The sequence below is a fragment of the Kogia breviceps genome, chromosome 20 (genome assembly GCF_026419965.1).
Source record: "Kogia breviceps isolate mKogBre1 chromosome 20, mKogBre1 haplotype 1, whole genome shotgun sequence".
Taxonomy (NCBI): domain Eukaryota; kingdom Metazoa; phylum Chordata; class Mammalia; order Artiodactyla; family Physeteridae; genus Kogia; species Kogia breviceps.
The window spans coordinates 12,575,067-12,593,169 of NC_081329.1; the positions used below are offsets into that span (position 1 = coordinate 12,575,067).

The 18,103-nt window shown below is 40.0% G+C and overlaps 1 protein-coding gene across 5 annotated transcripts in view; it reads right to left on the reverse strand.

Moving 5' to 3' along the window:
- Window positions 1-935: 935 nt before the first annotated feature.
- PDLIM3 (PDZ and LIM domain 3) overlaps window positions 936-18,103 on the reverse strand; it is a 29,683-nt gene continuing 12,515 nt past the window's right edge. For 2 of the 5 annotated variants that reach the window (XM_059049359.2, XM_067022380.1), the window contains exons 4-8: window positions 11,066-11,133; window positions 6,928-7,191; window positions 5,203-5,330; window positions 3,210-3,321; window positions 936-1,878 (exon numbers count right to left, since the gene is read on the reverse strand). In XM_059049359.2, the coding sequence (XP_058905342.1) occupies window positions 1,689-1,878; window positions 3,210-3,321; window positions 5,203-5,330; window positions 6,928-7,191; window positions 11,066-11,133 (762 nt within the window). In that variant the 3' untranslated portion in view covers window positions 936-1,688. Of the gene's footprint in view, window positions 1,879-3,209; window positions 3,322-5,202; window positions 5,331-6,927; window positions 7,192-11,065; window positions 11,134-11,515; window positions 11,704-18,103 lie in introns of all 5 variants that reach the window. The other 3 variants (XM_059049360.2, XM_067022381.1, XM_059049361.2) reach the window with 2 other exon arrangements.

Sequence of the window (18,103 nt, forward strand, 5' to 3'; positions counted from 1 at the left end):
TGCATTTGCCCTCTAGCTTCCAAACTTTTAAGATTATATCCTTACCAGAAAAAAATATTTTAAAATAACATATATGTGAATACATTCATTTCTATGATTGCAGAATTTTCTCTTTCATTTGACTAGCTCTGTGAATGAATTTGTGTTTTGGTTCAGGGGTTCCAGTTTTGATCTCAAATGCCCATAGGGGCCAGGCAGGTGTTCTGGCTCCTCTCACGGGTTCAAAACCTCAGACAGGTCAGGGTCAGAAATAATTAGTTAAGGTTGGGAGAGTCCCAGAGCAATACGACCCGGGCCCTATTTTCCATTTGGGACAATAGGAGAATCCTTGCTCCAGGCCCAGAGGCAGCAGCTGCGGTAGGGTAGAGACGACTTTGTGACACGGTGGTGAGACTGAGGGCTTGAGACAGTCCCCACCTCCCCAGCCTGCTGCTTCCCATGTTTGTACTCGGAGAGGACAGTTTCATAAGCTCCCCTGGGTCCCCAGCGAGGAGCGTGGGAAGTAGGTAAGACACACAAGTAAGGGGGCACTGCCGTGGAGCCTCCATAGTGAGAAGCAAGGTGACAAAGCAGAGCCAGGGGCCAGGTGGGGTTCACGTCTGAGATGCAAAGGATCCATGAATCCAGGGAAGGCTGAGCTGAGACTTTTGGAGGTGGTGGTAGAGGTGGGCTTGTTGCCTGGTCCCAACTATGTTGAGAAAACAGAGCACAAGTGGAACCATGGATTTCAGCAGAGAATACAAGCAGGACCCCAGGAGACCAGCAGCCGCTCCCTTCCTCAGGGGGGTCCCCTAAATGTCTCCTCTTGGAGGTGCCATCTTGGGAAGGAGAAGGTGGTGGTGGTGAGCCTTGAGAATAAAGAACTAGCCTTGATAGAGTCTGAACCTTGACTTTGAATATTTATCTGAAAGAGGCATTTAAAATGAGAGAGACTATTTCAAAGCAGCAGAAACTGTTTTAATCTGAAAGAGACCGCATCACCTTTAACTAGCAGATTTAAAATTTCCCCTCCTATCAGCAGAAATTGTGGGCTCAGAAGAGTGAATGAGTTATGAAAACTAAAGAAGCCACATTTTTCTTAAAATACCTGAGCTGTTAGTGTACACAACGAGCTGTGACTGGGCCCTCTCATTGGAATGTTGATTTTATCTGAATTCATTGAGTGCCACTTCGTTAGGTATTTTTAAAATGTTTTACGTATTTATTATGTATGTTGCATCCGGTAGTATAACTGTTTGCATATGAAACTAGAGAGATGTAGGGAATTTCTCCCTGACAAGCACTATTATAGTTAAAACAGATAACAGACACCGTCAGGCTGTCTTAGGATACAAGATTGTCATTTGTCGTAAGTACTGCAATTGCAAAATCAACTGGTTAAGGAAAGGCAATTAGACTCCCCGTAAACTCTTGAAGTTTACATGTTTGATGGTCATATATTATAAATGTAAAATATAGAGTGTGACATAAAAAGTATTGCTAGCCCCAAAGAGAAGTACAGTTGAATGTATGTTTCTGTTAGAGCGGGCATCTGCCTCCCATTCCTTCTCCCGAGGATACAATGAGATAAGTGTCAAAAGCTTGGTTCTAGATTTGGAGTCAGCCCTTTGCTCTACTTCTGCCCCAAGCCGTCAACGTCTGCCCGTGAGGGTGCGCCAGGGTGAGTGCATGTGCCGTCTGCCGGAGACTTAAGCTTTGGGATAAAGAGTGACTGAGTCGTAGCCCTCTGGGGGCCGCATGCGGGCGCGCGCGTGGGCCTCGCAGTACAGCTCCCCCTCCACGAAGAAGTAGCCCTTTTGTTTGAGGTTGAGGTTACAGTCAGCGCACACGAAGCACTCTGGATGCCGATGCTTGTCCCTCGCCTTCACAACCGCACCGCTGTTGGGGGAAAAGGAGGCCTCATGAAAAAAAACCCCACAAAGCCAGAAACATGATACAAAGGCACACAGCACTGCCGATAAGGCAGGTGTTATCCGTTTCACGTTCAGGAAACAACAGCTGCAAAGCTGGGCACAGCTGTGGAACGGGTGTAGTTGTCAGGGAGAGCCAAGACAACCATAGTAAACCTTCACATGTGTCTCTCTGTTGACGTGTGAATATTTTTCAGATTTTTTTCAAACAGGTTTTTTTTTAGAAAAATGACAGGTTCCTAACTTCATGATCACTCCCTGTTGTTTCTCTGAAAGAGGGAGAGGTGATACAGACAAAACAGACACCCCTGCAAAGGGTTCTGGACCAGGTTGTTGTCTACACAGCTAAAAGTCCCTCTGACTACTGTCTAGCGTGGGGGTCCAGCCTCTGCTCCATGGAGCACAGAGAGCACAGGTCAAAGGGCAGAGATGGAATGTCCACTGGTGGGTGGACTTGGCCTCTCCAGTCCAAACAGTTTACTTCCGCTTGGGAGCAGTAATTGCTTCGGGTAACATCACACCCTGTCGTGTGTTTTGAGGCCCTGTCTGCTCCCAGCTCCCTGTCCTGCTTGTTTCTTTGTCTCACAGCCCCTCCTGTGCTGTAACCAGGCTGATCTCCCCCTGCTCTCCTGGGATGAGTCCTGCGTAAGTGGACAGATGGTGCCTCAGCGTGTGAGCTAATGACAGAGGAACAGAAAAAAGGGATGGAAGAGGTGACCACATGGGGCGTGAGGTGGAGAGACTGAAATGCTCTGGTTCACTTGAAGGTTTGAACTGGCAAGTGTGGCTATTCACACATAGCCACAAGTCCCTTGAAATGGAAGCTGACTCTGTGTCTAAAAATCATATTTCAATATTTGTGCAACTTAAGAAGCCACATAAAGATCATGTGTTTTAATTAATAACTGGGTGACCCCCATATTTGTTTTCCTGGGTTTATACAGAAAAGGAAGTATTCAAAGACTATATACATTAACAAAGGGAGGGCTTTTTGAAGTGAAGTTATTCTTGGAAGTGACTTTGAAAATATACTTCTGGGGCGGTTTCTTTTCACCAGAATATATCTGAAATTATAAGTCAAGGTATCCGACTCACATTCTATGCTAATTTGGGGGGTACATCGAAGGAATTCCGGTCAAAATGTGCTAACTGTGTGGACATTATATTTCAAGTCGATGAATAGAAGTTTGTTTTTCATAGAACTTAAAGCGTTTTCTATATACGGAGTCTTAAAGTACAAGAAATAGAGAACTGACAGCAAGGTTTATGATGAATTTGGGGGTTGAAAATGACACGTACACAATGCCACTCCCACATTTGTCACAGAGTGGCATCTTCTGGGTGCTGCCAGCACCGCCGTGGACTTTCGTAACTGGAGCTCTCACACTCCGTGTTCCAGCAGGACGGTCATCTGAAAAACAGAGTGTTTCCATTTATGGCAAGGGAACAGCTGGCAACAGTTTATACTTTGCTTCTATTTTAAGGTGTGCACTTTAACCTGAGGAATTCTTAGTTGCGCCCACAATATCATTTAGGAAGAAGCAGGACTGGTTCAAGCATAATTTGTTCCGAAACGGGACCTTACAAAACTAAATTAGTTAAAAATTGTTGTACTTGTTGTCGTAAGGAGCTGTTACAAAATGCCCAGAGGGGCAGAGAGCATTTTGCATTCTTTTTTTAATTGTCGTAAAATATACATAAAATCGACCATCTTATCTATTTTTAAGTGTGTCATTCAGGAGCATTAAGTATATTCCCAATGTTGTGCAACCATCACCAATATCTATTTCAAAAACTTTTTCCTCATCCGAAACAGAAACTCTGGGACTTCCCTGGTGGTGCAGTGGTTGAGGGTCCGCCTGCCGATGCAGGGGACGCGGGTTCGTGCCCCGGTCCGGGAGGATCCCACGTGCCGCGGAGCGGCTGGGCCCGTGAGCCATGGCCGCTGAGCCTGCGCGTCCGGAGCCTGTGCTCCGCAACGGGAGAGGCCACAACAGTGAGAGGCCCGCGTACCGCAAACACACACACACACACACACACACACACACACACACACACACACACACACACACACACCAGAAACTCTGTACCCAGGAAACATTAATTCCATATTCTCCCCCTCCTTCCAGACCCTGGTGGCCTCTATTCTGCTTTTTGTGTCTATGACTTGCCTCTTCTAGGGTCCTCATATAAATGGAATCGTACAATGTTTATCCTTATGTCTCTGGCTTATTTTACTTAGCAGAATGTTTTCAAGGTTCATCCATGTTGCAGCACGTATCAGCATTTTCATTCCTTTTTAAGGCTGAATAGCACTCTACTTTGTGGATATAGCACATTATGTATATCCATTCACGTGTGGATGGACGTTGAGGTTCTTTCCACCTCCTGGCTGTTGTGCATAATGCCTCTATGAACGCTGGTGTACAGTACTGGTTTGAGTCCCTGCTTGCAGTCCTCCTGAGTATCCGTGTAGCAGTGGGATTGTGGATCCTATGGCGATTCTGTGTGTGACTTTTTGAGGAACCACCTTTACTGTTTCTCACAGTGGCTGCACCGTGTTACATTCCCCATCAGCAATGCACAAGGGTCCCCATTTCTCCATACCCTCACCAACACTCATTTTCCGTTGTTTTTTGATAGTGGCTATATTAATGGGGCATTTTGCATTTCTGTGCAACTTCTGAAGGACAGTATATCTTTTGCAAGTGGAAAAACATTGGTAAGAGTATGAACTCTGAAGACAGCAGGAGTGGGCTGGAGACCCAACTCTGTTTCTTACTTGCTGTGTGACTTTGCACAAATCCACCCTCTCTATGCCTCATCTTCTCTTCTGTTCAATAGGGAAAATAATAGCTCCTACCTCACTGAGTTATTGTGAGGATTAAATGACCACGTGTGCAAAGCACTCAGCACAGGATTTGGAACACAGTAAGGGTTCATTCCAGTGTTATTTAAAAATTTTGATGATCATGATACCCTGGAATATGGGGGAGGCTGAGAAATTTTGCAACCTTTTATGATCTATAAGGTGAGCTAGCCCTTGACTACTGTGGATGGAATTTATCTTCAGCACCCTTTAATCACCAAGTTGGTGGCTACCTGGATATGTCTGGAAGCTCCTTTCCTTAACCAAGCACCACCCAAGTCCTTTTCAGCAAAGAATCATTTGATGACTGATGAAAATCGGTTTTTAGACTCTCATTCCCATAATGCTTGCTGCCCTCCCCCACCCTGATCCTTCCAATAGCCTCTATCAGTAACGTTTCAGCAGATGTTCACGACTGCTCACCGTCATTCACTAGTTCCTGGAGCGCCCTGAAGGAGCCTGACTGGCGAGGCTGCGCAGGTTCACTCCGATTGTCGTGGAGCATCCGGTACACATCCGACTGGGGGGGCACCGGGGAGGCCGTGGGTTCACTGAAACACAACATGGTGGGCGAAGCAGCATCAGGAGTGTGTGTATGTGCAAGAAGCCTCAAGATACCAACAAGCAGTGATCACTATATTTACAGCAACTCCTGGACAGAGATTCAGTATTTTCAAGTTAATCTCTATTATAGCAATAGCTAAAAATATAATGTGAATTCGCACGGGTTGCCTTAAAAATATCAGTAATTAACCTGGGGGTCACATCAGCATTTCTCCATGTGGCAAAATCCTCTGGAGGGCAACTAAAATATGGTTGTTATGAAATAGTAATTTAAAAAATAATGCTGTGTCTGATGGATATATAATTATAATGTGAACAAAATTAACCTTTCTCAGAAAAAAAAAGACAACATACACGTGATAGAAAGTGCATGAGTGAGCCCAGTTTGATTATTCTCCGTCATAAATATGTCAGTAAAATTCAGATTCATTTCTGATATTAAACCAACAGTGTATGGTTTAGTTTTGTTAACTCCTGTAGACAAAAAAGGTATCATTTTGCTTGTAAATTGAAGAAATTCAACTTGTCAGTGTTTGAAAGCTCATAGTGTAGCAACTTTCACATAGAGGTCAGCTTTGTTGGCTACTAAATAGCCACATTATAATTCATTTACAAAAATGATAGAAGCTTTATTTTAATAAACTTTCTACAGATATATTCATGATGAACAATAAAAAATGCCCAAATAAAAATATGTGTCAGGCACTGAGTTGCTTTATTATTTTATGTCATTTAATTGCATTATCTAGAAAAGGTAGTTGCTATTTGCACATATTTTTATTACCAGTGTCATATTTGGAAATAATCATCTTATATATCTGAAACTCCTTGCAAATGGCTTTGAAATACATTGTGGTATTATTATCACGTTGTATTTATCCCAAGAGTTATCTTTGGGATATTGTTACATAGCACTCATAAGCATTATCATACTTTATAATGGGCCTAGAATATTGAAAGAAGTAATAAGATTTTATCTTATAATAAATATTTTAAATTGAAAACGCTTGATGGCAAAAGTACTTTGAACAAATATGCATAATAAAGAAGAAAATAGTCAAAATAGCGATCAGTGGAAATTAAATATCTATAGCAGTAGCTTGAGATATTCACTTATAAACCCTCATTCATGGCAAAAATTTTAAATGAAAAATAATTAACTCTCCACAAGATGCCATTAGAAAAGTGGTATCATCTCTTTTAAAACTTCTCTGAACCTCCCATCCCTTTCCCAGTTTTAGACCCCCAAAGGAGAAACATGGATTATCCTAGATTATAAATCACTTTTGAGAAGTATTGTACCAGACATTCGTAAACTACACTGTAGTTTTTCAAAAGACATATACGTTTGGTCCTTCCATGATTTCAGTTTATTGCGATCTGTCACATAAAACTCTACTTGGTGAATTTTTCAAATCGCCCTTATTAGGCCTAGATATCTGCAATAAATCCTTAGTATTTTTTTCTGAAAGCTTTTCACAAAGCTTTCTTTCAATGATAAGACAGTGTTACAAGACACCAGTAAAGTTGACATTGCCCATGTGTTTAGTTAATATGCCAATGGTTCAAAAAGACTCATATTACCTCGTTGAGGGTGTTTCCCCTAGAGCTGTTGAAACCTGACCCTGAAGTGTTTCCATAATATTGTCATCTGAGTACAACTGCATAGGTGTATTAAACTGAGCATGTATAATCTTCACACCCGGAAGTTCCATTTCCAAAGGAATGTTAGGGGCCATCTTAGCCGCAACTTTCAAGTCACCTGGGCAAATAGTACCAAGAGTACTGACAGAAGAAGGGGTGCTACGTCCACTGCCACCGTCAATACCGGACGGAGTACTGCATCCACTGTGTTAATGACCACGTTACACAGAGATGACACAGGAACCAGAAAATCCAGACAGGAGAACACAGAGAACAAGTACAGAGAGGTTAAAAGTAAGAGGTGAATTAAATCAAATGAAAAAAAAAATTATTTCTAGCTAGAAGTTACTTTCAAAAGGGAAGACATTTAAAAATTCATGATTGAAAAACGTTTAAGAAAATTAAAAGGTACAGGTGATATTGCATTGTTGGCTCTGTTCTACTAGACAATATGTTCTACGAGGTGAAGGCTTCATGTAAAAAGAACTGTGCATAAAGGAAGTGGCTCAGGGAAATTAGTGGGACATCCTTTTACATTTCTGAGCTGCAGTTTTTAAAACTAAAATATTAATGAATGATCCTTCACAAATAGTAATATGAATATGTAGCATGAAGATCCAATCGAATATTTAGGCTAAACATTTCAAAATAAGTATTTTCAGAAATGCAGTTGGGCCTTAATTGAATAGTAATTGGCAACTTGTAGGTTATGTGATAGAGATTATGTTTTAAGACTATTTTGTAAATATTTTACTGTTACTATTTTAACTTTTTCTACTTTCATTCTTTCATTTTGTGAAGACTACACTTTAAAAAATTGTTCGGTGATTTGATATAGGCTCTAGAAACAGCCAATAAATGCCTGTCACCTTGAAATGAATGATTACAGGGGAAATAAGGTGATCTCAAACTCTGTGAATGCTACTTAGAGCTAAGATATATATATTTCTTTTATACATAGCTATTTCTTGTAAAATTTTGGAAGCACACATATATTTCCATGCATAGTTTTCATTTCCTTTTAAAGACAATTTAAGGCAACTCATTATGAAAACATCAGAAAGGCCAGTCATGCAATTTTAAGGACAACTACAGAAATTTCTTATTCTCTATGAATAGAATTTTCTGTGGATAGGAGGTTAGTCACAATTGATGCCAATGACTAAAAAGTCATTTTTCTACATGCATTTTAAGTGCAGCATGAGAAATTTATTTTTTGAGAAAAGGAATATATTGGGTTTTTTTTAAGCACAGTCATTTAAGACAAAGCTAAAAGAAATAGTAATATTAATGTGAACTTCAGTCATGCCTGCAGGTTAGTATTGCTGTAAACTGAAGGCAGAGAACAATTTATGTGGTGTGTTTACCTGAAAGTCAGTGTCCTCTGAGAGCTCAAGTATGGTTGCATACCTGCATTTACTCTCTGCGGCTACTAATGCCAACCTCAGCCCCATTCAGAGAGCAAAAACCAAAAGCATATATTGGGCATTGATTTTACTGGCTTCATCAATGCTGCAGCCTGGATAGTCTGGGCAACCCATGTCACTAGATGAATTAAAATTTTTTTGTGTGTTGTGTTATCCAGTTCAACCACCTGCAAAGATTGAATGGGGCAGGTATATATGAACTTGCTCTTTCACTTCCCGACTACTGAGAACTTGTTGGAAACTCAGTCAGTAGATTGGTTGGTCACATACGAAAATGTCAAATGGTTTACTCAGCATTTTCATAGGCTCAACACTATGCTGAAATTGACTTCAGTTGGTAAAAGAATAGAAATAACATTTCAGTTATAGTGCAGTTTAGTCAGGATTGTATTGATTTGACCTCAGTATGATGAAGTTTATTAAATTATAATTTAGGGATTTGAAAGACTGAGTTTCAATATTGGGAGACTTGGGCTCTAAGTAGTGAAACTTTTTGACAAGCATTTATAACTACTCGACATTACTGTGTGCCAGGCATGGTGCTAGATTGTGGAGAGGTAAACTATGGTCAACTCAGAACTTACAGATATACCTTATTTTACAGTTGCAATTAGTATTACATTTTTTTTTCTGTTATTAGTGTTCTTATATATATGCATGCTTATGTATATAACTTTATTGAAGCAGAGATTGTGTCTTCTATTTCCTAGTTTCTTTATCATTCTACTTAGGGGCCCGTGTCTGTTGAATAGATAGGAAATAAACCCTAAGCAAAAAACAGTTATCTTTTTATAAATTTCTGGGACAATTTTAAAAGAGCTCTTGAACTGATGCTTTAAATAAAATAGTTTTCATGGACTCTAGTCACTGTGGAGATCATCATGGGTCACCATGACCTATTCCTGTGACCTGGAAAGGTAGATACCATTGAGATTTCTTGACATTAACTTACTGGCTTGGCAACGTGTAAGGCTGATGATACACTCAATTACTATCATGCACCTGGATAGATCATTAGACAGAGAACTAATTTCCCTGGTGTGTATATAGACTTTTGGGGACATGCTTCCAGAAGCGACTTGTCCAAAAACCACTCACCAGATTGTATTTTATCATTTGGATCTAGCCTTGTATGTATTTTTAACAATAGCTGTGGCTTTAAACATTTACATATTTTCATATGAAAATATTGGTCTTTTAATATACTTCAATTATGATGAAACCATTGAAAGAACCCTAACTAATAGTAAGACCCAGGGAAATGAATATATTAGCATCTCCAACTTACTTCTGATTCAAAAGTTGTTTATTAATGGTGTAATTATTGCTTGGTAAGTAGCCACTCAAAATTCCACCTTGATGAAGAATCATTTGGTAAGAACAAGAAATTCAGAAGATAGAGCAAATAGTGTGGGGGCACAGGAAGAAAGGAAGGATAATAGAAGCATTTTTTTTTTTTTTTTGCAGTACGTGGGCCTCTCACTGTTGTGGCCTCTCCCTTTGCGGGGCACATGCTCCCGATGCACAGGCTCAGCGGCCCTGGCTCACGGACCCAGCCGCTCTGCGGCACGCGGGATCCTCCCTGACCGGGGCATGAACCTATGTCCCCTGTATCGGTAGGCGGACTCTCAACCACTGTGCCACCAGGGGAGCCCTTCGATTCAGTATTTTTAAAAACAGGAGGGTTAAATAAAACATTGTGAATTGACTCCACCTATGGACCCCTGTTAGTGACACCTGATGTAGATCATTATTCAATGATCCTAACCTGTTAGGATTGATCCAGCCTAACCCCCAACTTCCTTTCTCTGGGCTGATTGATGCAGCTGAGGTCAGAGGAATGGGTTTGAGGTTTCCCGAAGTCACTATTTCCTGATGTGGCAAGACAGGGCATTAATTTCTTTTCTCGTAGGTTGGAATTCAGTTTCTAGAGAAGATTTGAAAAGGATCATCTGAAGATGATCTGTTTCTCTAGCTGACAGACAAGAAGAGATCTTGCTCGTTTTTATTCCAGTGTGTGCACAGTTATCCACGAGGGTAACCCAGTAAATCTCTCTGCCTCCAACTCTTTCTTTATACTTATTTTCCCCAAGTGGACAAGTTCCTTTGCAAGTGGCTTCTCTTCCTTTGCAAGTATCCATAAGAACGCAAATTTATTTTTATGTAAGAGCTAGAATGAGAGGGTACTCACTGGGCTCTGATGGTGCAGTGAGAATTAGGTGCTGAGATAGGATGATCAGAGACTGTCAGACATGGAAAGCTACACCAGCCTTTCCACATTTGCCTCACCTGCTTCCTTACTCCTGACTGGGGGCTGGGTTTCACTTTTGTTCCTGCTGACTGGGCCTCCTGCCCTGGGATAGGGTATGTCTGCCTGCCTCAAAAGGTCACTGTGTTCTGGATGGGATCCTCAGAACAGCAGGGGTATCAGTTATAAATACACACAGGGATTGCATAATATTTCACAGCTCTATAATCTGGTCAATATTCACTCTCTTCTCTGCTAAGTGAATTTGTTTCTTTTGCTTTTGAAATAAGCTTCAAAATGAGAAAAGTCACTCCAAACACCTAAGAGTTATGTGTCTTGGTGATTAGTAGGGCTTATTAAAGATGCATGCACTCCAAAGTTCACAATCTTAAAGCTTTATGACCTGCTTTGGCCTGGGATTATGAAAGGTTTGGGCCGAATATTGTGCTTGTGTTCAAAGTAGTACACATCCTGTAAAAACAAAGGGTTAAAAAAGTCCCTCAGTGGAAGATTTATATATATATATACATATATATATATATATAAAATTAAATGAGCAATAATTGTACAGAAACGATTATTTACCACCAAATACTGACATGACTAAGAAGGTGATGATGGAACCAGAGCGATTTCTTCCTTTTAACCATCGATTCACTAAATGTTCGGGAACTGGCAGATTGGACTCCAGAACATTAGAACCATGTTCTAGACGCTTGTCTTTAAGATAAAAATCTGATCATGCCTTCAGGAAAGTAAAAATAAAACAGCAAGAGCTGGACTTTTGAAAGGAAGAGAAGCCATACTATCACCATTAAGAACATGGTGGCCAGAAACCACGTGGAGTACTTACTTTTGAGGTGAGCTAGGAATGAGGCCCCGCAGCTGCCCGTGAAGCGCGTCTTGTATGTTGCTGGTTGAATAGAGCCCAATGGGTGAGTTATAGGAAGCGCTCACTACCTGTCTTTTGTCATCAATGTTTGCTGCTGCAACAAAAGGCTGGGCCCTTCTGTTGTACCCGGCACCAATGGGTTTGAACTCCTGTACAACGGCAGACAAAATACACAGAGCCACAGAATGCACAACAAAGCCGTTAACGTGCAAATCAACAGCATAGCTCTTGTTAATCAAGGTTTCTTTACCACTGCGAGATTAATGGCCAGGTTAAAGGAGGACTGCGTTCGCCGTGAACTTTACATGTGCTGTAATCACCCACCAAATGTTCAGGTGCAAAGGAACTGACCTTATTTGAAATATTATAAAATAATTAGAAGATTATACCTCTTGTCTGCTCCCTACTGACTTCTACATCTAGAGCTTCTAAGAGATTCTCATAAGACTCATCTGAATCCAGAAATTATGTGTCGGAAGTGAGATTTTTGGCTTAGAAAAATTATTCCACTTAACATTTTCTTAAGTAGAACGTACATATGCTTTCTCTTCTAGTAATATCTTAAAATTTCCCCCATTTTAGAAAACAGGAGAATAAAACAATCAGAAAGGGAGTGAGCATTTATGAATAACTGTACTGAATCATTATAACGAATCCAAGTTTTTTATTCCTGTTTTTTTCTTAATTCCTACAGCAAACAAAATTCTTAATTTGCATTAAGATATAACCTTAAATTTAGAAAAAATAATAGGAATTAAAAGACTTTCCTTATGAAAGCAGGAATAACATTTATAGAAAACCCTCCCTTTCTATTGTGATGATTTCATGTTTACTCTAATCCCAGAAAGACTTAAGTCAGCAATTTAGAGATAGCTAATTTATATGATTCACAAAAGGATTTTCACTTCATTGCTTTGGGAAAAGGACCAAACTTCAGTACTAAACTCTGGGTGTGAAACATGCCTGAATGATCTGAAACTCTGTATTACTGTCTTCTAATGTAGGAATCACGTTTTCCAATTTTTATACAGATTTATAATTTTGTAAGGTTCATTAAACTCTTTTTTTTCTTCTAAGCAACAGAAGGAAACCAGAAGGGAATGCTGAAATACACACAAGCTGATTCTCTTTCCAAATCTTTTCATTTGGCAGAATTAGTAAGATCAGTCTTTACAATATTTTTGCTCACACATTCACATCAACTTCCTTTACTTTTGACTGTGCCACCAGTGTTTCACATGGATCTCAAACAGTACAAACATTTATGATTATTTGAAATGGTTACTGGAGACTGTTTTGATTAAAAGAATAAAAAGGTCTTGTAATATTCTTATTCATGTCATTTTTTTTTTCCTTGTCATTGTAGGTGAGTAAGGTGTGGGATGGTGCTTTTAAGAAAAGAGATTGTATTCCTTTCTTAGGGGTGGAACCACAGTTTTGCGTGGTGATTCCAGAGAACACCAGTGACTTCCTTTAGAGACCCAAGCAGCACACCGCTTCCTTTTGGTTCCCCTGAGCAGGCAGTTGTCACACACACTCCCTATTCCGCCATCTAGGCCTGTTGGCAAAGCCCACTTAAAAAATAGTTATGACAAGGCAAACGGGGTGCAGCTTCAAATACTAGCCCTGCAGGGTCTTTGACTCCAGCTGCCCCAAATCTCATGGTACCTGAAAATCTGTGATGTGGTAAAGAGGCGCTTTCTCTCATCAACATTGGGCCGCAAAATTTAACAGCCTCCTGAACTTGAAAAGAAGGTCTGAGTTGAATACAAAGCCCGTGATTCTATAGTATGATTGAATTGACTAATAGCTTATTGATCCAGTTTCTTAATCTCCAGAATAATGACTCACTGCCTAGAAGTTGGTTGGGTGACAATGTAGTTGCCGATATTAGATAGCAGAATGACTGAAACAACCAAATGTGGCTTTAGAAAAATGCTGAATCCCAGAACATGTGAAAATGTGTGCAAACATTTATATACTGGTACAATCTGATCGCTTTGGCTGATTTAATAATGAATTTGGAGTGGCTGTGTTTTATGATGAACCATTATGATTAGCTGTTATTATGCCATGAATAAAGTGAATGGCAAATAATCGTAGGTAATGACAATGGCCATGATTCAAGCCTTTGCTCCTCTTTTGGATATGAAAGAAGACAGAAGGCTAATTGCCTAATTTAGTTTCTGTGGACTATAAATCTCTCAGGTTAATTAAAAGAGTGAATCAGGAAGTACTGAAGGAATCAAGCTTTGTGGAATTTAGCTTTTGTTTTGTTTTAAACTGAGAGTGATATGCCTTAAAGATCTTGGTGTATAGAATTGAATTTACAAAAATTAGGTAAAATAATGTGATGGCTTTATGGGGGGAAAAAATCTCTGCCCTTATTTCTTCTGTCTTAAAATTATAAATAGGGGCTTCCCTGGTGGCGCAGTGGTTGAGAATCCGCCTGCCGATGCAGGAGACACGGGTTCGTGCCCTGGTCCGGGAAGATCCCACATGCCGCGGAGCAACTAAGCCCGTGAGCCATGGCCGCTGGGCCTGCGCGTCCGGAGCCTGTGCTCCGCAATGGGAGAGGCCACAACAGTGAGAGGCCCGCATACCGCAAAAAAAAAAAAAAAAAAATTATAAATAAACATGGTTGGCAACTGTCCTATAAATGAGGCATCTTCTGTGAAAATATTTGTGCAATAATAGTCTCTAGTAGTACTTCCAAAAAGCAGCACATAAGTTAATTAGTTCCAAGCTTTTTCTTTGCCATTTTCAGTTTTAGTTACATATCGCAAAAGTCACAAAAGTGTAATTTGTTAAAATAAAACAGTAAAACTCTATTTTCCACTCAGATCATAAAAGGAAGTGTCTCTAATACAGGCTTCAAACATTTGTGTTTAGGTTTTGCAAAGCATTAGTTTATGGGATGCTGTGGTCATTCCAAAAAAAGCACAATGAAGTGTATACACTAAAGGTAAACAAAACATTTAAATACAGCATGGAGAGGCAACGTTCTATCCAAGTCTTACATCATTGTTGATGGTCAAACAGAATCAAAAGACAAAACCAATGGGAAGTTTGCTATTCCACTTTAATTCCTTTTTATATTTTCCTGGAAAATCATTAGTTATGGAAAATACTAGTAAAAAAATAGCAGTTAATATAGTCCAGCTCTTGTGTTTATTCTACTCAGATAAAAGCATCTAAATCATTCTTATGTCTTAAGAATTCAACAAGTAATCATTGCAGTTAATTAGACTTTTAAATATTATTTTTAAATGTTAGGAGCTCGTATCAAGGAGTAATATTCTGAATTAATGGAATGCTAGAGCTGCCAGAATCAAAGCTAAGTAACTTGACAGAGATCCGCTGCCCTTGGGAGAATATGCACCTCTTGACAGCAATCTCCCACGTCCTTGAAATGACCTCAGCAATGATGTCATTCAAAGACAATTCACCTTTCAGTTTCTTACTTGGATGAACATTCGGTCTGAGAACTGAGACAATAACCAGCTCCAACAGACACAACATGTTTGATACATGTGTGATAATATACAGATCTATTTACTTATAAGAAAAAATGCCTGTGAAATGAGGGAAACTATGTCAAGTGATCATATATTTGATGAAGCCACACTGAGTAAATGATGATATTTTATCATGTTTGGAATTTATGAACAATCCCTGCCCCCTCCTCATACTCACCCCTTAAATGAAAAATAAAGCCACCCTTATAATTATTTTTTCTTCAGTGATCTGTTTCAAGTGTTCCCCATATCTCATTGGGGAAGAGTTTGGGGAAATAGGGATTTTATGAAAATTTGTTTTGTGTAGGCTGCCGTCCAGTTATGAAAACATTGTAGAATAAAGTTATTTCATGAAAAGATGACAATTTCAACCCAAACCCCACTTGATTGTGCACATAGTATGTCTTTAGTATCAAATCTTTTATGGAAAGGATGCAATCCTTTCTCATTTAGAAAACAGCTTTTTTTATTTCTGAAAAGCATCTTTCCTGCCATTTGGTAACTACATTATAATTTTGACTTGTTCAGCGAATATTAAACAAAGATGAGGGTCATGTTTTATTGGAGAATATAAGCTTTGAAGAAGGACAGAGAACTCTAGCACATACCTTTTCTCTAGAGCAATGCGTTGTATAGAAAAAATGCACCTGCTCATAGGCCATGTTCAGGACTGTCTGGAAGGAGTTTATCCAATGGCCGGGGGTTGATCTAAACAACCTCTAGAGTTTCTTTTAAGCCTAAGATTCGAGTCTAAATTCATAAAACCAAAATTTAGCTATTTAATAATAGCACGGAAACATGGAAAAATCTTGATGTTAAAATTTTGTATCATTATGACTGTCACTGTGTCAGAAAAAGTCCCCAAAGCCTAAACCTATTCCTAGGAGAAAAAAAACTGGAAAAAATACACTAACATTTTATTATTTGTGGCTGTACTCGGATGGTAGGATGTAATGGGTTTTTTCCCCCCCCAATGACTATATATTGCTTTTAAAATGAAAAGTAGTATTTAAGTCCAATAGCAAAGGTCGGATAACTTACAATAGAAGTTTGACTTGGGTTGAGAAACAAGAGCTCAAATATTGTATCGCTCAACGGCATTTTACTATTCATATAAGACAGCATTTGATTTGATTTTACTTTATTTTATTTATTTATTTTTTTGGCCGCACCGCGTGGCTTGTGGGGTCCTAGTTTCCCGACCAGGGATTGAACCCGGGCCCTTGGCTGTGAGAGCACGGAGTCCTAACCACTGGACTACCAGGGAATCCCCTCATATACGATGGCATTTTAAAGATTTAACGGTATTTGTTTTTCAGACTGACACACCTTTGTTGTCCAGAAGGGGTTGCTTTATTTGTAGAAAGAAAAGACATCTCTTTGCATAGCTTTGTATTAGTTAAAAAAAAAAAAAGAATACAAACATAACCACAGTTTAGCCTTTCTCCAATCTCAGTCTACAAGTTAAATTCACTGTTTGATATTTATCAGTGCATTTTGTTCTAGTTTGTGCTATAGGATTTTCAGATAGGAGAGGTTATGCTGAAGTTTAGCTATTTCAGTGAAGTGCCAAGTTATGTGAACTGGTCATGCATGAATCTGGCCTGAGGTTGGTAAGGAGTTGGAATAGTTTGGTCCTTTAGGGGAAGAACTGAAATGGTCCTTATCTCTGAGCCCTTCAAACACCCACCTCTTGGAGAGGGTGCAAGTAAGAAATTAGTCATGACTCAAACTAATGGAATGTTCGAAAGCTCCATCTGACTGACTTCTGTAGCCCTTAACCCAATGTTCACCTTTTTGTTTTTTAAACCTGTCTCTTTCTTTATCTTTTCCCCCTTTGCAGTATCATAAATATCCATACTGTCTGACCTCCAAATTCAGGACACATGGGCTAATAAATGATTGACGAGAGGCCAGAGTATTTAAAAATCTGGATTATCTTTTAAAATTAATTCTTAGAATAACCATAGTCATAAATTAATACTCCTAGATCTGTAAACGGGGCCTCTTCTAGAGTAAAGCTCAGACAATTGCCTTGAAAACTCCAATTCTGGAGAGATGTTAGCAAAACCCAGGCTCCAATCATGCGTGCTCTAAGCTCCCCCCGTGCTTAATAAAATACGTACTTGCTGAGTCACCCACATGCCAGAGTGGGCGCTGCAACATGATCAGGGATCACTGGAGATTTGGTACTTTGGTCAAATATGTGTAGTGGGTCCCATATCTTATCATCTCGTATTGATGAAGCCGGGTTTCAAAAATTAGGAGAAATTGTGAATGGAAATGTGCAAAAGGGTGCAGTACAATTTTGGATGTGTACTCTATATCAGGGGTCCCCAGTCCCCAGGCCGCCGACCAGTACCTGTGTGCGGCCTGTTAGGAACTGGGCTGCACAGCAGGAGGTGAGCGGCGGACGTGCGAGCAAAGCTTCATCCACCGCTCTCCATGGTCCATTTTACCTTTTACTCACCTACCCTGAAGAGCAGCGCTCTTACCTGACCTCACTATCCCCCTCAGCTTTCATGATTTCTTTGCCTTGCGTGCAGCCCCTGGGGGTGGCAGTAGAACAACAGTCGGAGAGTTGGTTCCCAGGACTGCAGGTGTTTGAATGAAGTTTATCTTTAGGGCCTCCAGTTCCTTTCATTCACTTGTCAGCTATTTAGTGAGCACCTGCTGTGTGCCATGCCTGGGGGACTCAGAGTAAGGAAAACAGACACACCGGTTCCGCCTTCATGAAGATTCCATATCCTGCTCACTCCCTTTGGGGCCTGTTTTCTCCTCCTTTTGCTTTTAGTGATTTTTAGGCTCAGGCTCTACCTTCCCGCCAATCAAAAGTCTAGGACAAGGATCTAACAAACTCATTCCCTCTAAAAGTTAAACTACTTAGTATGTTTTTTTCTCCTGGGGTTGGGGTGGAGTTTTTATTTTAACTGAAAATAAGGTTGTAATCCAAAGTAATTTGTAATGACCCTTGGATAGTGATGAGGAAGACATTCCTGGTCTCCAGGAAGCTCTGTGCCACCGTCTATCT